The sequence below is a fragment of the Lepisma saccharinum genome, assembly GCF_977018435.1.
Source record: "Lepisma saccharinum chromosome 9 unlocalized genomic scaffold, izLepSacc3.1 SUPER_9_unloc_1, whole genome shotgun sequence".
Lineage (NCBI taxonomy): Eukaryota > Metazoa > Arthropoda > Insecta > Zygentoma > Lepismatidae > Lepisma > Lepisma saccharinum.
In genome coordinates, this window is record NW_028142890.1 from 124,349 (window position 1) to 140,182 (window position 15,834).

Consider the following 15,834-nt stretch of genomic DNA (forward strand, 5'->3'; position numbering starts at 1 on the left):
TTATATAACGAAAGACAACACAAGAGGCATGGGACCGTTGCCACAGGGGGGACGAAAATGGGGTGTAGACCACCTTGAACATAAAGGATACACGCCGGACCCCGTGGCCGACTGGTTAGCACATCGTGTTGCGACGCTATTGGCCCCGGGTTCGAATCCCGCTCGGGCTTGGTTGTTTGTAAATGTCCATTCATTAGTTTAATCATTTATCCCTCATCACCATCTTCGCAAATTAGCCAAGAGGCATAATACGCGAAGTAAAATAAACTCAATCAATCAATCAATCATAAAGGATACACACTCGAAGCATAAAAAATAAATAATCGAGATTCATACATTAAACTACAAAGAGGGAATGAAACGAAGAGAGAAATGTATGGATATATAAAGAAAATTAGCGTTCGATATGAAACAGCGGAAGATAGAGAGAGAATTGAGAAAGAGAGGAAGATAGAATGATAGAACGAGAGAGATAGATAGAGAGAGAGAGAGAAGAGTGAATGGAAAGAGAGATAGATAGATAGAGAGAGAGAAGAGTGAATGGAAATAAATGATAAGGAAGTGGTCTGAGAATTCACGACTACTTAGAAAAAACTCACTTAAAAAATATGCCATCCACCTTTGAACAAAGCCGAACGGAATTACCTCTCAAGAAGTAAGCTTGTGCCATGCGGGAAAAAAATGAAAGGGAGAGACTGCTCTTGAGCAGTCAAAATTCCTTGGGAAATTCTTTAGAGCAAATGCAAATTAACTCAACTTGGCGTGGAAAAGGGCCGCTACTGATTAATGTCATTTAAACATTATTTACCTTAAATGACTTAATTTTATTTTTTAATTAATTTAGTTTACTTTATGTCGTTTTTCCACCACCCTTGGCTAATTGAGACTATAAGCATGAAGAATGGCGTTAGGATGAGATAAACAAAGTAATAATCGTATATACCGACGGCATAAAATAACCTCTAGAGAGGATAATACCAAGGATTGTAACGAGTGCACTCACGGCCCCCGAAATGACGTGTCAATCATACCCCGGCACGGGGCCAAACGTCGTTATGTGTAAGGGAAACCGGTCGTGACTCACGGTCCAGTTTTCAAGTTCGGTACTGAGACGGTCGTTTATTGTCATACTATTGCGAGGCGGAGATTAATACCTTGAAATGTTACACTGCTTTCTTTACCTTTGATATGTAGATTCGAACAATCATAACACACTAATAGCATAATATCTGGTACCTGAAAAACGTCAAATAACAACACTGACGAACGGTAAAAAGTGAATATGTATTGTAACAACAAAAAAATATTGCAATCAACAACTGTTTACAAAGCCTCCCCACTCTCACAACATTCACTCTATCTCTCTTTCACACACATGAGGCATTTTTACATGTGAAGTATGGATACAAATCATGGATCTCATTAACATATCATTCCTTTTAATTTTTAAACCTTTATGTGAATTTAGGGCATTTGTCTGCCAGCTCCTGTGCTCTTTTAAATTAACTTAAGTGCCAGCCCTCGGAAAGCGGTTAACTAAGACAATTGGGTCGGCGTGGTTAAATCTTTCGTTCGAATGAACGTGTGCATCGAGTCGTAAGCACGACATATACAAGTTGCTCGGACGGGGGTATTACACACAAGCCTCTCTCGTCCAATGAGAACAACTACTCAATTACATAGTGATGCAAAAACTTAATTGGCTCCAGCTGCCGGAATACACTAATCAATCGTCGGCGCGAGCAAAAATTACCTTAAAAACCACTATGCAACAAATAATACTATTTCACGCACACGACCTTGCAATAAAAACAACTACGCTTTCCACAATTAAAAAGGACTCATCAGTCAACTATTGACAAATTAAATGGCGCGACGGGGCGGTCGGTTACACAAGAAATGGAGCACACTTTGACAATTTATATTAAATATTAAAGAAATGAAATGGAGCTTCTAACGCTGAATGCAGACAATTAAATTAGCACATCTGAACATGAAATAACTCTTTTTTATAACAATACCAAAAATTATCAGACGCGGGAATTAGGTTTAGGTTTTTCCTGAGTAACTTTGCGAATAAGTGAGACTTCGGCGTTAACAGTACGGTGTTGATTCTAACGACGCACGTTTACATGTACATGAGACCCTCTGAAGTATACTGTACCAGACTCTGCTACATGGCGTGGTCATTCATCTCTCCTGGACGCGGGACTTGCACACGGTTCCTTTGTGGCGAAATTGTCCTCCGAGGTCGATCGCGACGAAGAATAATTGCGACGATCTGGTGTACTTGCACCTCCTTAGTACTTCGGGCGTTCCTCTTGCCACTAGCGTCGGATGTACGTGGTCACGCGCCGGTTCGGAATCTCTCTGGTGACTGGCTTCGATTCGGCGTCGTTCTGGAAGCGTCGTTTTGGAGTCGTCCTTCAATCTCTCCCTCTGGCTTCAATCGGCGTCGTTCTGAAAACGTCCTTCGGGCTTTGGGCAGTGTTTGGCTTCGGTGTCGTCTTTGGCGTTGGCTGACTGGCTTCGGCGTCGTTGCAGGCGTCAGGGGGAGCGACGGCCCCCTTCTCTATCTTTTTTTTAGCCCTCCATCCTTATGTAGTCCACGCTTGGCAAAAACAAATCACCGCGTAATCTTCACCAAAATAAGGCGCACACAGTTAACTCCCTATCTGCAAGTCGCTCACAGTACGTAAGGAAACAAAGTTCACGGACACAAAACAATGATCACGCGAGAGTGTAGCGCGGAGATGCTCTCTCTATGAAATCCGGGTCAAAACTGTCTCTGGGATGGTAGCACCGCGTATTTAAGAGAGATTCAAATTCGTCCGTTGGGAATGACGCTAAGGTGGCTTCGCTTCTCTTTCTGAGGGGGTGGAAATGACCTCTCTCCATTGTCTTGAAACGCGGTCAAGTGCGCGTCGTCGATCCTTGCAGGACTTGAGCTCCAGCTGGTCTTCCTGGTCATCCGTGAACATGGGTTCGAACGCCTGCTGCGACTCAAGCTCGGTAGCGGCGAAAATAATCTTTCCTTATCTCCGTGTTGGTGCAAATATGTCATGTTCAAAGCGGCGGCTGTCACTCAAGAAACCCTTCTCCCAACTCCCGACGTCTGGCTCGGATACAAGTTTATTCACCAAATAAAATCAAACCTCACACTCTCATGTTTGTGCATAAAATGGATCAATAAACAAAAAATAATTTATATCGAACTGCGTTTCACATGTCACTAGATACCGTGACAGGATAATCTTTTACAGGATGGGACACTGAGCATATTGAAAATGCAATGTAACAGTGAGGAACTATCGATCAGTACGCATATTAATATTTAAGCTCGATATTTGAAAAGAAAATTGACTTTTTCATTTGGAATCGTACCAACAATTGGAATGTAATGTAATAAGTATCAACATGCAATTATTAAAAGGGTTACGTCTTGTCTTGGATTATGCAAAGGAGATACATGGAAAATGTCCCAATCTCGTACACAATTACTAAATAAGTATGATATTGGGTCACTTTCCGATTTTCGTAACAAGGAAGCAAGATAAATTTTAAATTCTTCTTTTCAAATCTTACTTAATGCTTTAGTATTTTAATTTATTTTCTTCATTTGTTATTTACATACTACGTGACGTTCAATGAAATAAACCAAAACAGAACCGTATTGTTTTCCCTTGCACTGAAAGTAACGAACTACCCAGAATGCAGCCAGTATATTTTTACCATAGAGGGAATATTGTTCTGTGGAGTTATAATGAAAATTTATCACATGCAAATAGAAAGGGAGAACATAACCACAAGAATGGCAAGAATATATAAATTTCACAATACACATGTTTTAGATTCCATTTACCATAACATTTTCTTGAACTTCAACATTGACAGTAAAAATCCGATCTTTATTCCAAAATTCTGTACACATGTCTAGGCTTTCATTAAGCAAAACGAAATAGACATTTTCTTCTGCAAGACAGACAGAAAGAACCTGTTAAAGTCATCTTACTCCATTTTTGGCAATATCATCAAAGCAGTATCCTCTCACAAAGACTTAGGCATTGTTTTCGACCAAAAACTCACATTTGAAGAACATATTACAGGCACGACAAAAAAGGCTATGCGTCTCTTAGGTTTATTGTATCGTTTCACCGAAATTAATGACATCTCAGCCTTCACCTTGTACTTCAAATCATTCATTTCTCCAATAATAGAATACTGCTCTCCCGTCTGGTCCATGGCATGTCCCACTCAGCTCTCCAGAATCGACTCTGTTCTTAACTTTTTCCTTGCTATAGTTCGTTACAGGGTTCCCTTTTTACGCAATTTTTCAACACCGCATCTTCTGTCTATTCTAAACTTACAGACTCCCTATCAGCGCCGTTTACTGAATGATTTTGGGTATCTTTACAAAATCGGCAATGGCAAAATCCGTTGCAACACGCTTCTCCAGGAATTCCACTTTCGAGTACCTATGCGCACAACAACACGCAACTCAAATCTATTTTACACAAAAAAGCCTAGACTGGAAATTCAAAAAAAGATCGCTCTTCCACAGACTTTCCACCCAATATAACGACCTCCCATCAAGTGCTGGTGAATTTTCAAGAGAGTACGCCTTTCGGTCAACCAATAGAACATATCTTGCTAAATAATATTTAATGGTGCTATCTTGACTTATTTATATTAATATTTTGTCTAATTTTGTTATTTTTTATTTTGTTATTTTCATTGTTACTAATTTCAGTGTAAAATGGTTACGATCTGTATCTGAAATTTTCTCAATAAATAAATAAACTATAGAGGAGAATGAACTGATCTGTAGGCTACAGAAATCATTTATTTTCTCACTATACACTAAAGTTTCTAACTAGGGCAATCGCACACAATACTCTAAAGCAACAACTCATGTAAAACGTCTGTAATGAGAACATTTTACGTAGAGCATGAATACCAAGCCCTAGTTTCTTCTGTATTATGCTTTCATGAAGCGTCAAACATAACATAACATTCAATAAAAAAGAAGCAACGATGATATCTCACAATCCCCCATGACATCGTAATATATATTATGTTTACAACATGTGGTTTCTACACTTTAAGTGTGTGCATGTGCATTACGTAACGCAGTGCTGCACAAAATGCAACACACACAGTTTACGATATGAATCACTTGAATTTATACGATTTTGTATGAAGTAGTCTGTGGTCATGGACTTATGGCACACCTTGTCAAGGCAGATCCTTATTAATTTACCATCAATTTGAAGTTGTTAGTTTTCATTCATACGTTTTGAGAGCGCTAGTTACTTCCGTCTCCAACGCAAATATAGTGTAGCAACTTCCCTATACGCCTAGTGATTTCCGCAGTCGCCATGACCATGGTTCCGTGTTATCCTCATGGACATTATCCATTGTTATACTATGGTCCAGGCGATAGAGCCTCGTTAGCCTGCAAGAAATACAGACTAGATTGTGTAGGAAAAGTGTGTCTTCGGTGAAGATTACCCTCTTACACTCTTCAGGCACATCACATATAAGTTCTTCTAGCCAAACAATCCATTAACTTTGCCCTAAAATATTTAATCCTTATATTGCACAACGCGTTAATTAAATACCTGCGCCTCTCGATGGCGTGGTGGTAACGGCTTGGCCTTGCAATGAAGGCGGTTCGATACTTGGTGAAAGCACATGGTATTTTGGATTGAACGTTAAACTGTAATTCCAACCCATATTACCTCTCTGTGCAAGAAGTGGACTTAAAAATTAACTCAAACAAACAAGCATTCTAGTTAAATAATTCTTGTTGTTTAACTTCCATCGATACAACAGGAATATTCATACCAAGGCAAGTTGCTTTCACATAGAAACATAAAAAGGAACCATACTCAACGTAGGCATATTTCTCAATAATACCGTTTAATTACTTAAAAATATTATCTGTTGATTTGAATTTGATTCAGATTTTTTAGAATGTTCTGCTTTAGAACATACAGACTACAGTCATACTGCAAGTTGATTTACAAAATGTATTAGGGAAGAGAGGGTTTATATCCAGCAATCATCCCACATGGTTGTGCTTTTTTCTTATGACTTCTCTGCTAGTCCAGGGTAATTCTTCAAGTACAACTCTAACCAACGTCACGTGCGATTCATTATATGTCCTTGTTTGCTATTTTTCTTCATCTCTCCTCGCCTCCATCACAATGTAATTAAATCTTCAAACAAGTGACATTAAATAAAATAACTAATTGCCCTAAACTTATCTCCTTATTTTCAAAACATTTCAACCTGAACGAAAAATAGAGATCTCTTCAGACTTATTTTATTATATCTTAAAATAACTTTGTTTTTTGTTCCTCACAAGGTTGGTGTGCAACCAAGTGTGTGAACAAGAACAAAGTTCCTTCTTTTGCGGTTCCCCCAATGGACGTTACATAACGTGTCAGTGTTCAACAAGACAAAAGACGATCGGGTCCTCGTTTCGGGGTGTAAGTTCCTCGTTTGGTGAGATCCCAGTTGGTGGTCTATATCTCAGCTTCTAAGCATAAACCGCCAGCCACACGCCAACTGGAGAATACCAGTGAGATAATAGTTCACTGTTCGAAATCTCAAGCGGATTGGAGCACTTTTTTTGGTTCCCAACTTTGCCGTTGCTGTGACCGGTTCCTCGTCTTTCACGGTGCGAAAACATGTGTGTGTGTGTGTGTGTGTGTGTGATGGTGCGTGTGTGTATATATAAAACTCTAGCATTCTTAAACCCGAAGGTTTATGGCTGTAGCAACACAAGCCTTCCATCTGACCCTATCCTGGGCAAGATCAGTCCAATCTTTTCCTTCCTTACCGCTTTCTCTTACACCCATCTCAACGTTATCCCTCCATCTTCGTGAAACGGGGTAAAACTAATCATTAGTAGGGCTTTCAATAAAAAGTTTATATTTTAGTCTTGAAGTAATGGACCTCACACATTGCCTAAAATATTTTTAAAATAAAAGACACGATAACGTCCAAGCTTTACTTGAGAAAACAGAGAATAACAAAAAGCACATTCTCGCAAAAACTCAGTGACTTTCAATACGTGGGGCATCTCACCTGAAACGATCTATCCCAAACCGATTTGCACAACAATTTTAGCTCCATACGTTAGTTATCTTAAAATCCACTGATGCTGAAGTTTGATGCAAACTATATTCGACCACACACAACAATTCTCAATGCGCTAATCCTTACGAAATACGCACGCATGAGAAGCGAAAAGCCAGAAGGAATTCATTAAGAAAGAGCTTTCAACATAAACAATTGGGGAACGCATAAACCGCGCTTTATAAGTTCAATAAAAAGTTCAAATAGAGTTACGGAAAACCAAACAACCGGCGCAGGCTGCCGTAACTTCGTCTCGCCTTTAGGAAACAAAAGACCATCCGCTTGTTTTGAAATATGATCTTAGCGTTTAGGGACGCTGAAAGTGGGAGGTGATAATTTCCCTCGGCTCAACATCTTCACTTAGTTTCGAAAAGCTCCTTAACGGTAAGTGCCTGCGAGAAAATGACCATAAAAGCTAAAAGCCGCTGGCGTATCTTTAGGTCTTGGTGTTTTGAGGCGTGAAGATTCATTTCAGCGTTGTTTTACAGCATCAGCAGGTATAGTTGAAGTGCAAAGCAGGTACCTCGTTTGGCTGGTTTAGCCAGTGATAATATTTCACAAAGCATTCGCCAATATATTGGATCTGTTACTAACCCGTACTCTACAGAAGATTTGCGAAAAGGGCGAGGAGGGGGAGGGATGGAGAGGAAGAGAGAGAGAGAGAGAGAGACAAAGAGAGACAAATATAGAGAAAGAGAAATACTAGGAGATTAGATAGTAGGATGGAAACGAACAGAGATATGGAGAGAGATAAAGAATGAATAGGAAGGAGAGACGCACAAATACAGAGAGAGAGAGAGAGAGAGAGAGAGAGAGAGAAATATAGAGAAAGAGAAATACTAGGAGATTAGATAGTAGGATGGAAACGAACAGATATATGGAGAGAGGGAGAGAGAATAGGAAGGAGAGACGCACAAATATATAGAGAGAGAGAGACAGAGAGAGAGAGAGACAGAGATAAATATAGAGAAGGAGAAATACTAGGAGATTAGATAGTAGGATGGAAACGAACAGAGATATGGAGAGAGATAAAGTATGAATAGGAAGGAGAGACGCACAAATACAGAGAGAGGGAGAGAGAGAGAGAGAGAATAGAAGAGAGAAATATAGAGATAGAAAAATTGATCCCGAGAGATCCTAGATAAATACAGAGAAGAATAGAAAGAGGAGGAGGAGGAGAAGAACACACACACACATGAACCGAGATAAAGAGAGCGAGGGAGAGAGAGAGAGAGAGGGAACAAGGATGTAATAAAAAAGAGAGACAGAGATATAAAACAATAAATTCCATATTCGATAATTAGTTCTTAGGCTAGAAATAGCAAGTTCGAAAAGGATTATACTGGCTGTGAGTTCATTTATCAGGCTCGTTATTATGCAAATGCAACCCAGGCTGTACTACATGGAAGAAAGGCTGAGTATCTTCCGAAAGGATCAGGGTGATAAACCACGCCACCCAATCCTGGTTAGGGTAATGTTACATATAGCATTTGGTGCAAGTAGAGCCACACATATTATGCGAGGTGTGGCAGAAAATTAATGATGCTGATTTTCGTTTAACCATGAATATTATTGTTTTTACAAATGAAGGTTATCTCCTTCAAAGTATGTCCCTTGGGCAGCTACACAGCGATGGAAGCGTTATTTCCATTGTTCGTAGCAGTGCTGGAAGGCTTCTGCTGGAATACCGTTCAGCTCGTCGGTTACGCTCTTCTGGATATTATCCAAGATGCCAAAATGGTGCCCTTTCAAATGTTTATTTTTGAGCCGGGGGAATACAAAGAAGTCACAGGAACTTGGGAATACGGGGCCTGGAATCGCAGGAATGCTTTTTTCTGCCAAAAATTCATTGATGGAGACTGCCGTGGGACATGAGGCATTGTCGTGGTTCCGCATTCAAGTCCTAAATTTTGATGGAGGGTAAATCGGTTGAAATTTAACTCCCTACTGATAACTCCCAACGTCAATCGACAATCTGACCTAACAAGAGACCTCACAATTTCCACATTGTCGTCCGTTTTTGAGGTAGAAGGTTTTTTCGTCTTCAACTTGTTCTGGGCCTTCTAGAAAGGACTTGTACCATCTGAACACTTGCGCTCTGGATAGAGAATGTTCTCCATAAGCCCTTTGTAACTTTTTGTAAGTCACAGTAGCGGATTCGCCAAGCTTTTTGCCAGTCCAACATCACTTGGGACGTTCTCAAGAATCGCGTAGAAACTGTAACAAGTTCAAACTTGTACTGAGTCAACTGGCATGTGAAGTGGAAGGCAGAAGCGTCGGAGATTCGTGCGCAGTGTTGCCAGTCTCATTACTTTTCTGCCACATACAGATGCAATAAATACACAATCAAAATTAAATGATCATACAAACCGTTTAAATAAAGATGCAAAAGATAATAATAATAGAGTAGGGTGGATTACAAAAGGGAGCAAGACATCAAGATAATGGCAGTGATAACTGCAGTAATTTGAAAGATTTTGCTGAAATTTTTCAAGTGACTTAGTACCTTTGAGGACATGTTCGTTACATTTGAGTAAAATAAGTCGACGCATTGTAAGTTGGTGAACGAAAAACCAAATTGCTTTATTATACGCGCTCTAAATTATCAAGACACACAATTTCTTTCACAAAACTCCATGTAACAACATTCTGGGATTGCAGGGAACTAAGCCCTCTGCCGAAAGCAATTTTGAAAACCCCAAAAAGCAAAATCTGAAAATGGTCCTTACCTTTCCAACGAACGGCAATCCTGGTTTGTAAAGTCTCCTCATTTCCTTCCCGAACTTCAGCTCCACGTAATGTTCTTCCGCCATTGGAATCTCGGGAACGTCGTCGTCCAGGTCCGCGTTGGTGACGTTGATGCTCGTGGAGAACGTTGCTGCTTCCACGTTCACTTCGATTTTCCATTTTCCAGTCACCGCTGCGTCGGATAAGGGTAGGGAGAAGCTCTTCACTCCTGGAATCGACATGGAAAAGAAAGTGTTACTGTCGTCTTCAAGCACGACTGAAGATTGGTTTTCATTAACGTGGAATCTTAATTGGACTTTATCCAATATCGGGAAGGATGGGGTTCACCCGAAATTGGTTCTATACTTAACAGTAATATGGATAGTCACTATGTGAGCATGTGTTTCAAGGGATCGAATGTAGATTAAATCTACAGGGTGTTCCGTTTAAGATGTCAGAAAAGTAAGCAGTTACATACAAGATGTAAATGTACATCTCTCTGAGCAGTTTCTTGAAAGGATGTAAATTTCGAGTGAGTGGAAATTTACAGATTTCAGCCGCGTGGCAGTGCTAGGGTGCATAGTAGTGTGAGCTTGCTAAATACAATACGACACATTGTGCGCGCTGTTCCGCCGTGACCACCATATTTGTCTACCATGCACACTAGCGCACCCAAGCGGCTGAGTTTTGTAAACTTCCATTCACTCGAAACGTACAAGGTTTGCGCTTATGTTACAACAAACTGTTCGGAGATACGTACATTAACCCTTAACCACAGTCGTGAACATTTTGGGCACTAACACAGTCGTGCTGTCCACAGGACCTCTATGAAAAAAATGAATATAAATATATCAAGACATATTTTAAATGATGTGAATTTAATCATGTCTTATGCTTTGTTATTCACTGAACACAATTTCGTAGTTTTGAGAGCGAAACATTATTTTTTAACTTCCCTCAAAAAAATATTTTGTTTATATTGTGAGTTTAAGCAAAACAAATACACCAATCCAAAATATCTCTTAACTGAGTATTTACACACAGCTGATCAACGTGAATTTAGTCCTTAGTTATTGTTTAACATTCATTCTTCAAAACCACGGGTCCCTCTATTCAGTATATGCCACAAATAAAAAATCTGCAATTCTCTTGTCTATTGATCGTAATAAACCATCGGTGATTTTAACCCTCAAACACAGTCGTGACGTCCGCGGGACCGCAGTATAAAAATAGAACACCACAGAAGCAGATAAGGCAACCTTTTCCTTCACGCTTTCACAGCACACTGAAGTTGAATGTACTGAGAGAAAGGTAGCCTCAAGGTCAAAACTGCTGGCGGGGTAACAAGCAAATGGAACACTCCGGCCCGTGGGACGTCACAACTGTAGTTGAGGGTTAACGTCTTGTATATAAAGATATACTTTTCTGACAGGCACTGTATATGCAGTGGTGCGTCACATAACGAACGCAATCCGTTCCTGGACGTCGCTAGTTATGGGAAACTATTTTCCTCTACAGGCAATGGCAGATTTAGCCGGAGGGTCACGGGGACACGTGCACTTCCGAAAACGGATGACTAAGTATTATTATAAAAAGTACTGATAGCATTATATTACAACGATAAAAATGATCGAGCAATGATTTTGCAGACTGTAAAGAATAAAGCTGCGTTTATATTAATCGTGACTAGATTTACTAGGAACTTGAAGAAGCCGACACCGGAAATCGAACCCGGGGTGTGTGGGTTACAAGACAATAGCGTTAACTGATAATCCATTTTCCTCGTGCTTGTTACTGTTTTGCTCGAGGAACAGAATTCTCAAGCTTATCTCTTTCTGTAATCATTATTAATTCAAACAATGTAGAATGACTTCTATTTCACACATGCCATCCATCACCTTATTGGAAAATCAAAGGGTCTTGTTTTTTACTGTAGGCTTGAACTTGTTGAATGATGAAAACCACTTCCATTTTCCATTCCATCTCTTATTTATTTCTTATACATTTTTATATTTTCTACATCTTTATACCACACTATTACTTTTACTAAATCACACTTATCCATCAATACTTTATTTATTAACTCACTTTGTGGTTGTCATCTATTTTTCCTTACCAAAACTACTTTCTTTCCATTTCGTGCTGTCTGGTTTGTAATAACTTTTCAAAAACAAACAGACACGCTTATATAATCAAAATGAAGGAGGACACCCCAGTTTGGACCCCAACAGAGTTTCACTTCCAGTTGCCTGTTAAAAGGTACAGGGTGGCCCAAAAAAAGGTAACCGAAATGTAGAACCGTTGTATTGTGTGTTCGTTACCTTTTTTCTGGGCCACCCTGTACGTAGTTTTATGGCGTTAGGAAAATGGGCCCAGTTCGAATGTCCAGTGTGTGGTAAGATTTTCGCACGTAACTTGCTTCCCACAAAGAGGCATTTTACGTGGGGAATCCATAACTGTACCCAGTGTAAGGTATTGAAGGGCGCCTGCTGAGGGGTTAATCATGTGTGACTATAATCACATGCGGTTCGTAATGCGGGAACGGGTTCGTTATGTGGTGGGACATTTTTTTTGGCCCGTGCGTACGTTCGTTGGCACCAATGTACTACGCCAACCGCTGAACACGCAATGAAGCCAAAGGTTTCAGGTTCGAGCTCTGTACATCCAACGGTAAAAGTAATAGTATAAGCAGTATATAGCAGTAATCGTATACCATATGTTGTTTCTAGGACTGGAATTGGGTTCATGCTGAAGTAGATGATGTCCTCCGTTTATTTGAGCCTTTGTTTCAATTCGTGACTCTCACATTGCGTAAATGAGACAGTGAACATGACAATGCACGTATACAAACTTTAAGAAAATATATCGAAATTTACTTTTTACAAGTAATTGAGTTCCAGTTCTTGTTACTTAGTTCAAAAAGTAACAGAGTTACATTTCCAGTTGCCTGGTTCAAGAAGTAACAGAGTTCCAGTTACCTGGTTCAAAAAGTAACAGAGTTTCAGTTCCAGTTGCCTGGTTCAAAAAGTAACAGAGTTCCAGTTCCAGTTGCCTGGTTCAAGAAGTAACAGAGTTCCATTTCAAGTTGCCTGGTTCAAGAAGTAACAGCGTTCCAGTTTCAGTTGCCTGGATCAAGAAGTAAGAGAGTTCCAGTTGCCTGGTTCAAGAAGTAAGAGAGTTCCAGTTCCAGTTGCCTGGTTCAAAAAGTAACAGAGTTCCATTTCCAGTTGCTTGGTTCAAAAAGTAACAGAGTTCCATTTCCAGTTACCTGGTTCAAAAAGTAACAGAGTACCAGTTCCAGTTGCCTGGTTCAAGAAGTAACAGAATTCCAGTTTCAGTTGCCTGGTTCAAAAAGTAACAGAGTTCCATTTCCAGATGCCTGGTTCAAAAGTAACAGAGTTCCAGTTCCAGCTGCCTGGTTCAAGAAGTAACAGAGTTCCAGTTCCAGTTGCCTGGTTCAAGAAGTAACAGAGTTCCAGTTCCAGTTACCTGGTTCAAGAAGTAACAGAGTACCAGTTACCTGGATCAAAAAGTAACAGAGTTTCAGTTCCAGTTGCCTGGTTCAAAAATTAACAGAGTTCCATTTCCAGTTGCCTGGTTCAAGAAGTAACAGAGTACCAGTTGCCTGGTTCAAAAAGTAACAGAGTTCCAGTTCCAGATGCCTGGTTCAAAAAGTAACAGAGTTCCAGTTCCAGTTGCCTGGTTCAAGAAGTAAGAGAGTTCCAGTTATAGTTGCCTGGTTTAAGAAGTAACAGAGTTCCACTTCCAGTTACCTGGATCAAGAAGTAACAGAGTTCCAGTTACCTGGTTCAAAAAGTAACAGAGTTTCAGTTCCAGTTGCCTGATTCAAAAAGTAACAGAGCAGTAGCGAAGCGTAGTCTTACGAAGGAGGCAAGCAATGTTTCAGTACAACAAAACATGTAGTACAACAACATGCCGAGGGGAAAGATTCAAGGTTTATAGCCTCATTTACCCAGTCGTTGGATTTGTCAAAATATCGTAATAAAGTGACTGTACTAAAAATAAACCATATGATCCGCAAACGTCACATTTACTTTTTAAAAAAAATCCAGGTAACGTTATTCATATGATATTAAACGTTTTGCATATGCGAACTTTCCGCATACGACTAAAGGGAGACGGAATTTCTTACTTACTTATTAGTACCTTTATTTGTTCATTATTATTTAATATGGTCAAACGGTGACCAAACCGATTTAGATAAAAAAAAATGGGAATCATTTGTTTATTTTACGCTGCATGATGTAATTTAGTATTTTTGGGCACCCTAAAAACCGCATTGGAGTAACTTAAACACTAAATAAGAAGTTAAACACAAACAATAAAAAATTCATTTCAAAGCAAAGAAACACATGCATAGACAATGTACTCACCACAATAAATTTCAAACTCTTGGTGTTGGTCGACCCCCTTCCACGATTTTCATTTTAACACTTATCTCTCTCGAGCTAAACGAAGCAATTTTCAATTGCTCAATAATACACCCGCACTACACATCAACCGTTCCTAAATACGCGTTCATTCCGATAAATTCACAGCACAAAACACGAAGCAACAAACACTCACACTATCCCAAACGCTTTCCACAACTGCAAATGCAAGCATCCACGCAAGATCACTTTGAAAATCTCTGAAACAACAGAAAGTGATACCAACCTATTTCCTTAATTTTATCCGTCACAAAGGAAGATATATCAGTTTGGAGATAAAAATTACGCGGAGGAATCAGAATCATTTCAGCAGAACGAGTATGTACATTAATATTTAAGTAATAAAGTGTCATTCAATGGCGTGCCCGTGGCGAAGGGGGGGGGGGTGGATGGTAGACATAACCCCCCTTTTGGCCCAGTATATCTAAGAAAAAACGTCAAAGGAAGGAAAAGATGACAAAATGGGGACCGTAAAAAGACCCTGGGAGTTCCATTTCCAGTTGCCTTGTTCAAGAAGTAACAGTGTTCCAGTTGCCTGGTTCAAAAAGTAACAGAGTTTCAGTTCCAGTTGCCTGGTTCAAAAAGTAACAGAGTTTCAGTTCCAGTTGCCTGGTTCAAAAAGTAACAGAGTTCCAGTTCCAGTTGCTTGGTTCAAAAAGTAACAGAGTTCCATTTCCATATGCCTGGTTAAAAAAGTAACAGAGTTCCAGTTCCAGTTGCCTGGTTCAAGAAGTAACAGAGTTCCAGTTCCAGTTACCTGGTTCAAGAAGTAACAGAGTTACAGTTACCTGATTGAAAAAGTAACAGAGTTTCAGTTCCAGTTGCCTGGTTCCAAAAGTAACAGAGTTCCAGTTCCAGTTGCCTGGTTCAAGAAGTAACAGAGTTCCAGTTACCTGGTTCAAAAAGTAACAGAGTTCCGGTTCCAGTTGCCTGGTTCAAGATGTAACAGAGTTCCAGTTACCTGGTTCAAAAAGTAACAGAGTTTCAGTTCCAGTGGCCTGGTTCAAAAAGTAACAGAGTTGCATTTCCATTTGCCTGGTTCAAGAAGTAACAGAGTTTCAGTTACCTGGTTAAAAAGTAACAGAGTTTCAGTTCCAGTTGCCTGGTTCAGTAAGCAACAGAGTTCAATTTCCAATTGTCTGGTTCAAGAAGTAACAGAGTTCCAGTTGCCTGGTTCAAAAATTAACAGAGTTTCAGTTCCAGTTGCCTGGTTCAAAAAGTAACAGAGTTCCAGTTCCATTTGCCTGGCTCAAGAAGTAACAGAGTTCCAGTTACCTGGTTAAAAAAGTAACAGAGTTTCAGTTCCAGTAGCCTGGTTCAAAAAGTAAGGGAGTTCCATTTCCAGTTGGCTGGTTCAAGAAGTAACACAGTTCCAGTTACCTGGTTCAAAAATTAACACAGTTTCAGTTCCAGTAGCCTGGTTCAAAAAGTAATAGATTTTCATTTCCAGTTGCCTGGTTCAAGAAGTAACAGAGTTCTAGTTACCTGGTTAAAAAAGTAACATATTTTC

The 15,834-nt window shown here is 39.8% G+C and overlaps 1 protein-coding gene across 1 annotated transcript in view; it reads right to left on the reverse strand.

Moving 5' to 3' along the window:
• LOC145982116 (C3 and PZP-like alpha-2-macroglobulin domain-containing protein 8) overlaps positions 1–15,834 on the reverse strand; it is a gene marked incomplete at its 5' end in the record, with an annotated part of 142,297 nt that overhangs the window by 115,139 nt on the left and 11,324 nt on the right. The window contains one exon of the mRNA XM_083115681.1: positions 9,876–10,102. Coding sequence (XP_082971807.1) covers positions 9,876–10,102 — 227 coding nt within the window. The remainder of the gene's footprint in view (positions 1–9,875; positions 10,103–15,834) is intronic.